Raw genomic sequence first — 11,634 nt, forward strand, 5'->3', positions numbered from 1 at the left:
AAAAAAAAAAAAAAAAAAAAAGGACACAGAATCCATGCGTGGTTCACACGCTCGAAGCTTACTGGCACGTCAGCAACAAAATTTAAAAAAACTGGGTCAAACAGTCAAACTCCTGAGTGTAAGAAAAATAAATAAAAGAAGCCATTTTTTAAAATTATTTGTACCCCCTTTTGTGGGCATTTTGCGTGTGCATTTCGCTGCTTTGCACCACGTGTTAAAATCCCCTGCAGCCGAAACTATATAAACTTCTGAGCTCCAGTGTCTCCGATATCGAGAACCCCATCCAATGGATTTATTCCCTCAATTTTCTGATCCTCTTCCTTATTATGGTATTTGTAATTACAATTCGGAATCGTCGTCGGCGTTTTTTGACGCCGGAACGCATCCGCTCACGGTGGCTACCTCCGACGAGGAAGTGATACTGGCGTCGAACCAGCCCAAGCGCCCGGCGGGTCGGCGGGTTTTTAAAGAGACGAGGCATCCGGTTTACAGAGGGGTACGTCGGCGGAATAACGACAAATGGGTTTGTGAGATGAGGGAGCCGAATAAGAAGACCAGGATTTGGCTCGGGACTTACCTGACGGCTGAGATGGCGGCGCGTGCACACGATGTGGCTGCCCTCGCGTTGAGAGGGAAGTCGGCTTGTCTCAATTTTGCTGACTCGGCGTGGCGGTTTCCGATTCCGGCTAGTGATGACCCGTCTGTGATCCGAGCGGCAGCAGCGATGGCAGCGAATGAGCGCAAGGATGAGGAATGTAGTGCGTGTCGGGAAGAGGACGACGTCGTTTTGTGTCAACCCACGGCCAGTCCTGACCGGCCGGTTTACGTCGACGATGAGTGTTAAGGATATTTAGTAATAAATTATAGTTTACCGTATATATTATATTTAATATTTTATTATAAGGCAAATATCTTATTATCATAGGTATCTTTCCATTTATTGTTATTTCTATTTATTACTATTTCCATATCCTTGTAATTTATTTGATTATAAATAAGATAACTTTCACACCATTTAAGTGTGGTGGATTAATCAAACATTCACATGGTATCAGAGCCCTTTCGGTTTAACAAACCTGATCCTTTCTTTTCAATGGTTTTTGAATCCTTTAATCTTCTTCTCCACCACCCCTGCTGGTTTTGACGCCGCAGGGGCAGTCTTCATGGCTGTCGTAATCGGAGCCGATTGATTACTCTTCGGCTCCACCCTATTGACCTCCAAATCACCTTTCGTCATACTCTGTACACATACAACCTCACCTTTTCCAACCCAATCGGTTTTTCCCCTTGGCCAATATAGTCTCTCTCATTTTCTTCCCAATCAACCTTCATCTTTCACATAAACCTTAACCTAAACCTATCAACCTTTTGCAGAGATTTACCTTCGGAATCTGGGTGCCGCACTGGCCTATTCGCCAACCAAGTTGCCGCCTCCCTTCCTGCCAAAATTGGCTTCTTCGCCCGATGAGGCGACTCTTCCGACTGCCCTTCTCGCCAAAATTGGCTCCTTCGCCCAATGTGGCGACTCTTCCAGCTTCAACATTGTCTTTGTCCCTTGCTCTAGGTTTCCCCTTCTACTTCTTGGGGTTAGAAATATTCTCACCAGAGCCAAGGCAGCATCGTCGCTAAGCGACAATCCCTCTTCATGGGTTAGACATATTCTCGCCGAAGCCAAGGCAGCATCGCCGCTGAGCGGCGATCCCTCTGCAATTTTTGATGGCCAAGAACCGGGTTGTTAGCATCTTCATGAAAAGTGTTTCTCAACCTCTTTGAATTTTTCAGATTCAAGCTTCACGTTCGTTTAAATCCGACGCTTAGCTTGCGGTGGGGTGTTAAGGATATTTAGTAATAAATTATAGTTTACCGTATATATTATATTTAATATTTTATTATAAGGCAAATATCTTATTATCATAGGTATCTTTCCATTTATTGTTATTTCTATTTATTACTATTTCCATATCCTTGTAATTTATTTGATTATAAATAAGATAACTTTCACACCATTTAAGTGTGGTGGATTAATCAAACATTCACAATGAGGCTTTGTCGAATATGCCAATGTTGCTTGCCAACATGGCGGAAGGACTTCTTCTTTCTCCTCCGTCTTTTTGTGTAAATGATGACGTGGAGTGGGATGATGTGGCCATGAGTCATGACGTGTCATTGTGGAACTTTTAGTATATATTAGAGTGAGTAACCCTGTATAGACTTTTTTTTTTTTTCATATTAGATTATAAATTTAGTTTCATCTAATTTCTTATATATAAGTCTGCGTCAGTCCATTTTTGTACCATAAAATCTTCCTTCCATATCAAACGATTCGAAATATGTTAGTTATTAAAGTTTCCGCTTATACACGTGCTTCCTCCAAAAATTTCTAGGAGGCTACCCAATATAAAAATATTCAAACTCAAATACACTTAATTTTGAAGTTCTTATGATTAAACTATCGAAAAGTAAGATACTCCTTGTTGGTAGTTAAAAATCTTCCTTATTCATCTTGTCCTTGTAATCGCTCTCATTTAAATGTGGTTATGGTCCATTTATGTACTTTTACATTACTCGGGTGTCACGTGCCCACCAAAATTCTGTCTTAGTTCATCCTCAAACTATAACTTGTTAGGAAAGATACCGTTCTAATACAATTCCAGGCTAAAAAAAATATGATTTAAAATAATAATTATAAACCCAACTTCATGGTTTAACCTTCCAATTTCAACTTCATTATTCATATGAAATTGAATTTCAATCATTTATTTTAGTTATTTTATTTATTTATTTATTTTAAGTAGTAGGAAGTCAAAATACCTTATCCACTAAGAAATTTAACTTAAAGGGAATAATAATAAATAAATAAATAATAAAAAGAAGAAACCCGTTTTATGTGTTGGAACCGTGGAGCACGTAGGTGGCAGACGGCATCTCCGTTCCGTGTAGAATCCTTGGAAGGAGAACATGATTTTACGATTATACCCTTGTAGCCTCAAAACGAAAACCGCTCTTCTGTTGGACAGACAGTGTCATTTGGCTAACGACCAAAAGTTGTGAAGTACGAAAACCGCTCCATCCCCTTTCATGCCTCCTATTTTATTTCTTGTCTCCCCATAATAATTCATTTATTTTTTTAGCTTAGTAATTATATTCTTTTGACTTTATTGGTATAAATATATAATTTTAATGATCCAATGAACAAAGTTTTAAAATTACAATATTACCCTTCATTAAAAACCATTTTTTAATTTTAAAAACTCAGACAGAGTTTAGGGTTTATAAAAGTTTTAGTTGAAACACTTAAAAGATAATAAATAATAAAAAAAAAAAAGGAAAAAAGGGGTTTTATTTAATAGAGCATGCATCATGCATGCACACGTGGTACCGCGCGTGAAGAGTGGAAATAGTCAGTAAAAAAGTGTATAAAATAAAGCGAAGAAATTATATAATATTCCTGAATTTAGATTTAGAAGGTCAACTAGGGGTCTCGCATATGTCCATTTCCAAGCCCTAATTTTCAAATATTTGATTTGTTTATTTCTTCACTGAAATTCAAAAACAAAAAAATAATCATATATATTTCCATTTCAGATTCAAATTTTTTGAACTTCACTCCCAGTAAGAACCATCCTCTCACCTTCTTCTTCTTCTTCATCTTCATCTTCTTCATCAAATTAATGGAACTTCACTCTGCTTTTAATGCTCTCAGTACTGAATGTCTCTCTAATTAGTACTCTTCTGCTCTCTCTCTCTCTCATCATTCTTCACAAATTCAAATCCTCTGTTTCTCCCTTTCTCTCTCTAAGATTTGAATTCTCTGTTCATGGCGTCCATTGATTCTTCCGCTTGGAGCATCATCTCCAAGCCTCCGCCGGAAAAACCTACCTCCTTCATGCTCAAGGATTATCTTCTCGACGATTTCAGTTCCTGCTCCTCCAATGGCTTCCGATCGTTTCCTCGCCGCCAATGCTGCGCCACAACCGTCCGATTTCTTCTCGAAATCGATCTCAAAGTTAAAGATTCTTCCCTAACTAAAAGATTCCTTCCTCGAACTGCCTCCCGAAAAATCGCGCTCTCCACGATCTCCACTTTGCAGAGAGCCTCCGATGCCGTTGTCAGAGCCTTCAAGAAATTCCCGTTGCCTTCTTACCGGAAGCCGTTTTGTACGAGGAGTTTTTCACGGAAGGTGATTCTGCGAGCGTTCTGGAAGAAACAGGATTTTGTGGATGTTAACACCAGACGGTGTAAATCGTTTCAGGAATTTCTCGATGAGAAAGAACCGCCGTTGTCTCGCTCCGATTCCGCTGTGTGCACCGCCGTGACTGTCGTCGGAAGAAACTCGATCAGTAGCTGTAGTAATAGTATCAGTTGGACGGAGAGCGAATTTACATCGGAGAGGATTCCGTCGTCTTCGAGCGGTAACTCCGAGAGTTGCAGCGAAAACGACGCCGTTAAAGTCGATAAGGATTCACCTGGTAATCTCATTGGCAAAAGAGATGGCGTAACATTCGGTAAAGATTCCATGGAGGAAACAACCACCGCCCCTTCCGCCGCCACCCCCACCACCCCTACCACCACCGGTTTCCGAGAGGATATCGTTAAGGTCAGGATTTAGTTTTCAATCACATGCTTTGCGTGCATTTGATAACCGTCTCTGATTGATATCTCCATTCGATCTCCACCGTTGATTTTAAATTAAAATTGTTTTATTTTTTAATTAAATTTCGGGAGAAAATTGGTCTTTCAAAATAATTTTTAAAATATTCATAAAATTAAATTATAGAGTTAGCGTAGATAAAATAATACATAGAGAAAATACAGCTGGACTGCGGGAGTTTATTAATTTCACGTGTGGGGTATATCTTGGGAAAAGTAAAAATACAACTCAGGATCACGCAAATTAAATAAATCGAGTTCTTCGAGGCTTCAGATCTCGCCATGTGTCCATACAGCGTGATCTACGGCTTTCAAACCTGCAACACCTTTCTATTTCATGGTACGCGTGATACTAGATTTCCCCCATGTCTTAACTTTTTGAAGATATTTACTATTAATGCCATTCCATTGAAAACTAATCTTTAATATTATTGGTCTGTCATCTGCTGGCTTTATATGTGTCGGTAAGAAAATCATTAGGATTTTTTTCTTTTTTAAAAAAATAAAAAAACCAAATTATTATTTTAAAAAAAGGGCATTCCTTTTGTCTTTTATTGTATTATTATTATTTTACTAATATTATCTATTTTGTGACATTTTTTATTTATAAACATTATCTATTGTTTTTTTAAGAGATGTTATAACTGAGAAGTTATATTGTTTTTTCCTATTTTCAAATTGGTTAATTTTTTAAAATAAAAAATGAAATTTTTATTTTATTTTTGTATGTAAATTTGTAATATTTGTGTTTATTTCTGATCATAACAGCAATGGCCAAATGAAGAAGAAAAGGAACAGTTGAGTCCAGTTTCAGTGTTGGATTTTCCTTTTGAAGATGAAGATCAAGACACCCCCTCGTCTTTCAACTGCAATCTTCACCTCGTCCAAGGTCTCTCTCTCCTCTTCTCTCTCTAGGATAATTATATATTTTCAATTTTGTCCCTAATCCCGAACGTTTAGGACCGATAATAGCTTTCTCGAGTATTTGGCCGTATGAGATTATCATCCGACTATTTTCTTTTAATTAAAAAATATTTCGTGGAAAAATTCATAGTTCGAAACTTTTAATTAGGAGTATTAAAAATATTTGATTAACCCAACTCGACCGATACGGTTTCAGTTAGATTATGAACAATTGAGTTGGGTCTAACAAATGTCTCAATACGGTTTTATTACTTTTGACACAGGCAAGAAGCTACATGCACAAAAGTCGAAGCGATTCGAGAATGGAGTCGAATTTGAACCTCTAGACTTAAAGAAACGATTTGCAGACATTGTTGTTGGTAGTCAACATTTCAGCTTAATCTCAAGAAAAGAACACCAAAGGGAACAGAAAGCATTTGAGCTTCTAAAGCTCGTCAAATCAACTACGACATCGACAGAGAATCTGCTTCTCGATTTCTTCCACGAGAAGCTCGAAGAAAACGACGCAATTGCAAGAACAGGAGCTGATATTGATCAAGCACAGGTCTTGAAATTCACTGAAGATTGGATCAATGGGGATGCCGGAGAAGCCATGGTGACGGGATGGGAGACGCCGGAGGGACGGGTTTTGTACATTAAGGACATGGAGATTGCCGGAAAATGGAGAAGTGTCGGCGGAGAAAAGGAAGAGTTGGCGGCGGAGTTTGAAGCTGAGGTTTGGATCTCTTTGTTTGATGAGCTATTAATCGACCTCTCCTAGCATCTTGGATTATTGTTGTTCCCGTTCTTTTGGAGCTAATTAGCAGCCAAATCTACTTGTCTGAGTAGAAGAAAGGATAAAAAAGGGAATTTTGAATTGAATTATGGCGGTGTAGCCATTGTAATACGTGGCAAGTAGGTTTGGCTGCTGACTAGGATTTTAAATTTTCAAACTGCATTTCATAAATCTCAATGAAATTGGAATTGATTTTTTCATTTTCTTATTTAATTTGATTTTTGGTTCATTGTTGTTATTTAAATGAATAAATTGTTGTAAATATGGGTTTGGACTTAAAATCTTGTTAGTAGCTTCAAAGCCTTAAAATTGTGTTATAATTTAAGAAAAAAATTATTGCAGTCTGAAAAAAAATTATATATCCTCGATTTACTCGAGTGACACACTTTTATTAGACTAATCCACAATAATAGATCGACAGTCATATGGACCGAAACTTTAGTGTTCAAAAATGAATTAGCAGCTCAAGTCCAGCAATAGAACAAGATCAGTTGAAAGCTTCAACAAGGTGAGCATGAGCAAAATTAGTTCAAACATATTGTTGGTTGCAGTGGTCAGCATAATGGCCCTTCGTGCGACATATTTGGCAGCGAGGTGGTCGACGACCTTGACCCGAGTGGGTTCGTCCTCGGTTGAAAGAGTTGTTGTTGTGAAAATGAAATCGACCTCGCTGGTTGCTATATGATGCATGGTGACTTCTGTAGGTGTGACCACAATTGATGGCTCTGAATGTCATACAAGTGGAGTTAGAAGATTTCAGGGAGAGTTGAAACAAATCAAAACTTTCAGCTTTACAGACTAAATCTTCAAAACATGGAAAAGGGGTGAGAGCCATTTGATCAATAAAAAAAAGTTGAAAAATCGGCGTCGATTCCACGAAGGAACCAGTGCACTTTATCAATGTCGTTGACTGATCTGCCAATAGCATGAAGTTGGTCACATATTGTATTGAAGGTATAAACATATTCAGCAATAGATTTGGTGCCGCGTTTCATCAGTTGTAAGTCATCCTTGAGTCTCAGTTCAAAGACTTTTGAATGATGGCTAAACCTAGCTCCAACGCAAGCCAAACGTCATGTGCAGTGGAGAGGCCAATGACGAAAACAATGACTTCCTCGGTGAGAGAGGAGAGTAGAAGACAGAGAAGTCATTGATCGGTTGCTTTCCACGCCAAATATTTGGTACTGAGTGTTGAAGAGGTTTCTGGTTCAAAGCGAGGTGGTGAAACCAGAGTTTCATCAACATAGCCCAACATGTCTTGACTCTCAAGAAGAAGGAGAAGTTGGGTTTTCCAAATAAGATAATTTGAGGAAAAAAGCTTGATGGTGATCATATGGATTAGAGTGTTGAAAGAAAAAAGATGATAAGCGGATTCATAAGCCATGAAGAAAAAAAAAGATCAGGGTTACGAAACGAACCACTCTAATAGCATGAGAATATTTACTAAAACTACAACAATCAAACCGTAGTCAAAGTTGTCTATTTATAATAATGTACATATCCTCAACCAATTTGCCTATAATAAACAGATATCAACCCCACAAAATATTTGTCTCTATAATAAAAATTCAAATATGATATCTATGGTAAATCGTAATAGAACGCTAAAATGTCTTCAACCATACCCGATATTTGCGTAGAATATACTTTCAAGTATAATTCTTTTAAATTTTCAAACTAAATTTTATAAATCTTAATGAAATTATACGTTGCTTGTATTAAGTCATTTTTAGCTATGTTATATTCGAAATCACTCTCATTCATATACTCTTTTTTTTACTCGGGTGTCACAGCTATCATCTTAAATCACTCGTAATAAAATCATATTAATTAAATATGGGATTTGGGGATGAATATGGGATTTGGATTTGGGGATGAATATGGGATTTTCTACCCTATTTGGAAATTTCATAATTGATTCCAATTTAATTTGGAATAAATCTTAAACTAAATGCAAAATATAATGGATTTTCTTGATTTAGTCAATTATATTTTAAATTTATATTGTTTTCCTAACCTATCATTTTCTATAATCGACTAAAAACTCAATATAAATTAGTAAATAAGTTAAGCAAATGACCAAATAAAGTAAAAAATTCTATTGAAATATGAATAAATTAATGATTTGAATTAGAGATGTCTATAGTACGGGACAAGACGAGAAACCTTTACTGTCTTTGTTATCACCTCTTATTACTATTCTCATTTATTTACTTAGGGTTCGGGATAGAGACTTTCTGCAAAGAATTCTTGAAGATTGAGTTTCTTCCGAGGATTTTTTTTTTTTTTTATATATATTTTTTTAACCGTCCATGATATTTTCTATTTTTTAATATAATTTCTATTAAAAAAAAAGGTAAATATCCTAATAAATCCAATAATATTATATAAGCAAAAGAGCATAATATAACGATAAATTTACACTATAGTTCTCCACATTTAAAAAAAAAACTTTATTTATTTATTAAGTGAGGTGGGACAAATATTTGGATGGGTCAAAGGTGGAGACGAGGACGAAAAAAATATAATTTTGTCCTAGCTAATTAAAATGACATTTCTCTCCTCATTTAGAGTGGGCATGTGTAGCTCTAATAGACACAAGTCAACGAGGTTAAAAATGACCAAATTTAAAATATTTTGTATAATTATCAAATTAAGAATTTTCTAAAATATATTGATGATTTTATATATATTAAAATATATTTCTTAATTTCCAAAGCGACGGCGACTCGGCCATGCAATTTCACAGGCGGCTGCCGAACTATCACCGAAACAGCCCACCTGATTTTGAAAATTAATAATAATAATAATAATCCCAAGACTTTTTCCCCGGCGAGGCCATTTCTGTAATTTCTGCCAAAAAAATCGGTGGTATATGAAGCCAAACCGAAAGACACGCCGTGTAACAAAAACCCATATTCGTAATTTCACACCCCCTCCGACTCCTTTCTTACCCGGTTCCTTCCAGTCGCAGGCAGCTTTACAAGAGACCGCGAGGCCCACCCACAAGCGTCGCGCAATCGTTTCTACGTGTGTCTTAAGCCTCTCAACGCCTCTTTACAGAGACGCAGAGAACGAAAAAAATAGATAAAATTAGATACTACCTTTGATTCCTCTGTTCCGATTCCTTTCTTCTTAATGTAACTGATACTACTTTTTCAAATTAAAGAAACATTTCCAGCGACTTAAACGAATTAAACTTGGGGTTTCTTTGTTTTGCAACGTTGACGTTTGTGGAAGATGAAAAACGAAGATCAAGCGAGGTCCCTGTTTGGGATTTCGCTCACTGATCGACCCAAATGGCAGCAGTTTCTCATTTGCTCTTCTGGGTTTTTCTTTGGCTACCTTGTTAATGGCGTTTGCGAGGTTTGTTTCTTTCAATCTTCTTTTGGGGTTTCTTTGTTTTGAGTCTTTTCATGATGGGTGTTCTTGATTTGCAGGAATATGTGTATAATCGTCTTAAATTCAGGTATTAATCTATCTTTTTGTTTCAATCGAGTTATTGTGCTTTTATGCTGAATCCCTTTTCTTACCAATTTTTAGTTCTGTAGTTATGGGTGGTACTTCACATTTGTGCAAGGCTTTGTTTATCTGGCTCTCATTTATCTCCAAGGGTTCACAACCAAGCAAATGGTTAACCCATGGAAGACATATGTGAAGCTCTCAGCTGTTCTTATGGGATCTCATGGCTTAACCAAAGGATCCTTGGCTTTTCTGAATTATCCAGCACAAATTATGTTCAAATCTACCAAGGCATGTGTTCAATCAGGAAACCCTGTTGAGATTTTCAATGATATGTTTAGATTTTGCGATTTTAGATTGACCCTTTTGCTTTGTAAAACTTTAGGTGCTTCCTGTTATGATAATGGGAGCCTTCATTCCTGGGTTGAGAAGGAAATACCCTCTTCATGAGTATATCTCTGCTCTTCTATTAGTGATTGGATTGATTCTCTTCACCTTAGCAGATGCACAGACTTCTCCAAATTTCAGTATATTTGGTGTTGTTATGATAAGCGGCGCTCTTGTTATGGACGCCTTTCTTGGAAATTTGCAGGAAGCCATTTTTACTATGAATCCTGATACTACACAGGTAAGCTTCAATCGCGTTCGTAAATCTACGTTTGATTATCATTTCTCTGTATTCAATTCGATCAAGAAGCGTGCTAGATGTTTGTATCGTGAAACAACTGTCATTTTGTTGATGATTGTTGGGAGGGAGTCCCACGTTGGCTAATTTAGGGAATTATTATAGGTTTATAAGTAAGTAATACGTCTCCATTAGTATAAGGTCCTTCGGGGAAGCCCAAAGCAAACCCGTGAGAGTTTGTGCTCAAAGTGGACAATATCATACTACTGTGGAGAGTTGTGATTTCCTAACCTGTTTCGATTCTTGATATAACCTTTTGATATTGTCTTTGGCAGACCGAGATGTTGTTTTGCTCGACCGTAGTTGGCCTCCCTTTCTTAGTAGTACCGATGGTGCTAACGGGAGAGCTCTTTCGTGCCTGGACTTCCTGTGCTGAAGTAACTACCTTCACCCAACTCTGTTAATGTCTTCCACTTTCTTGTTTGATGTTTGCCTCCATGTTTCTTCTTTTCCTATAAGTCAACTGTTTATATAGTCAACTATCCATTGTTTAGCTCATTGTGGTTAGCATGTCTTGTCTGCAACTTAGTCAACATCTGCTCTTATCTCATATCTTGACTTATTCTTAATGTATCGCAGCACCCGTATGTCTACGGAGTCTTGGTGTTCGAAGCCATGGCGACGTTCGTTGGTCAAGTGTCGGTTCTGTCTCTAATTGCCATTTTTGGCGCTGCCACAACCGCAATGGTATGTTCTTCTTCGAGTTCTATCGTACCGTTCAAACAATGGGTTTTACCGTTAACCAACCAGGTTCGGGTTATGATCGTTTACTAACGTGTGCAGATAACAACAGCAAGAAAAGCAGTGACTCTTCTACTTTCATACCTGATATTCACCAAGCCAATGACAGAACAGCATGGGAGTGGGTTGCTGCTTATAGCCATGGGAATTGTACTGAAGATGTTGCCTGACAGTAAGTTGCCTTCAAGAACACCAAAATCAGCACACAGAGAAGAAGATGAGAAGGGAAAAACACAAGATGAAGAGAAGAGGCCATTGGTTTGAATATATATAATCCTTTAATGGAGAGTTCTTTCAGTCTGTTCATCAATAAAGAGCTGTTTTAGATTTTTTTTTTTTTTTTTTTTTTTTTTTTTTTTTTTTTTTTTTTTTTTTTTTTTTTTTTTTTTTTTTTTTT

General features: G+C 37.1%; 3 protein-coding genes across 3 annotated transcripts; all 3 read left to right on the forward strand.

The window, feature by feature from the left end:
* Positions 1-286: 286 nt before the first annotated feature.
* Positions 287-2,199, forward strand: LOC111469151 (dehydration-responsive element-binding protein 1E-like). Its single transcript, XM_023114410.1, has 2 exons — positions 287-837; positions 2,044-2,199. The coding sequence occupies exons 1-2, from the start codon at positions 287-289 to the stop codon at positions 2,117-2,119; spliced, it is 627 nt and encodes a 208-aa protein (XP_022970178.1). The 3' UTR covers positions 2,120-2,199.
* Positions 2,200-3,641: 1,442 nt separating this feature from the next.
* On the forward strand, positions 3,642-6,547 carry LOC111468962. The gene is made up of 3 exons (XM_023114138.1): positions 3,642-4,597; positions 5,419-5,539; positions 5,838-6,547. Exons 1-3 carry the CDS (start codon positions 3,818-3,820, stop codon positions 6,332-6,334), a joined length of 1,398 nt encoding a protein of 465 aa, XP_022969906.1. The 5' UTR covers positions 3,642-3,817; the 3' UTR covers positions 6,335-6,547.
* A 2,748-nt stretch (positions 6,548-9,295) lies between these two features.
* Positions 9,296-11,578, forward strand: LOC111469132 (UDP-galactose/UDP-glucose transporter 2-like). The gene is made up of 7 exons (XM_023114378.1): positions 9,296-9,715; positions 9,790-9,818; positions 9,901-10,102; positions 10,197-10,439; positions 10,772-10,873; positions 11,076-11,183; positions 11,280-11,578. Exons 1-7 carry the CDS (start codon positions 9,590-9,592, stop codon positions 11,499-11,501), a joined length of 1,032 nt encoding a protein of 343 aa, XP_022970146.1. The 5' UTR covers positions 9,296-9,589; the 3' UTR covers positions 11,502-11,578.
* Positions 11,579-11,634: the final 56 nt, after the last annotated feature.

The sequence above is a fragment of the Cucurbita maxima genome, unplaced genomic scaffold (genome assembly GCF_002738345.1).
Source record: "Cucurbita maxima cultivar Rimu unplaced genomic scaffold, Cmax_1.0 Cma_Scf00038, whole genome shotgun sequence".
Classification (NCBI taxonomy): Eukaryota; Viridiplantae; Streptophyta; class Magnoliopsida; order Cucurbitales; family Cucurbitaceae; genus Cucurbita; species Cucurbita maxima.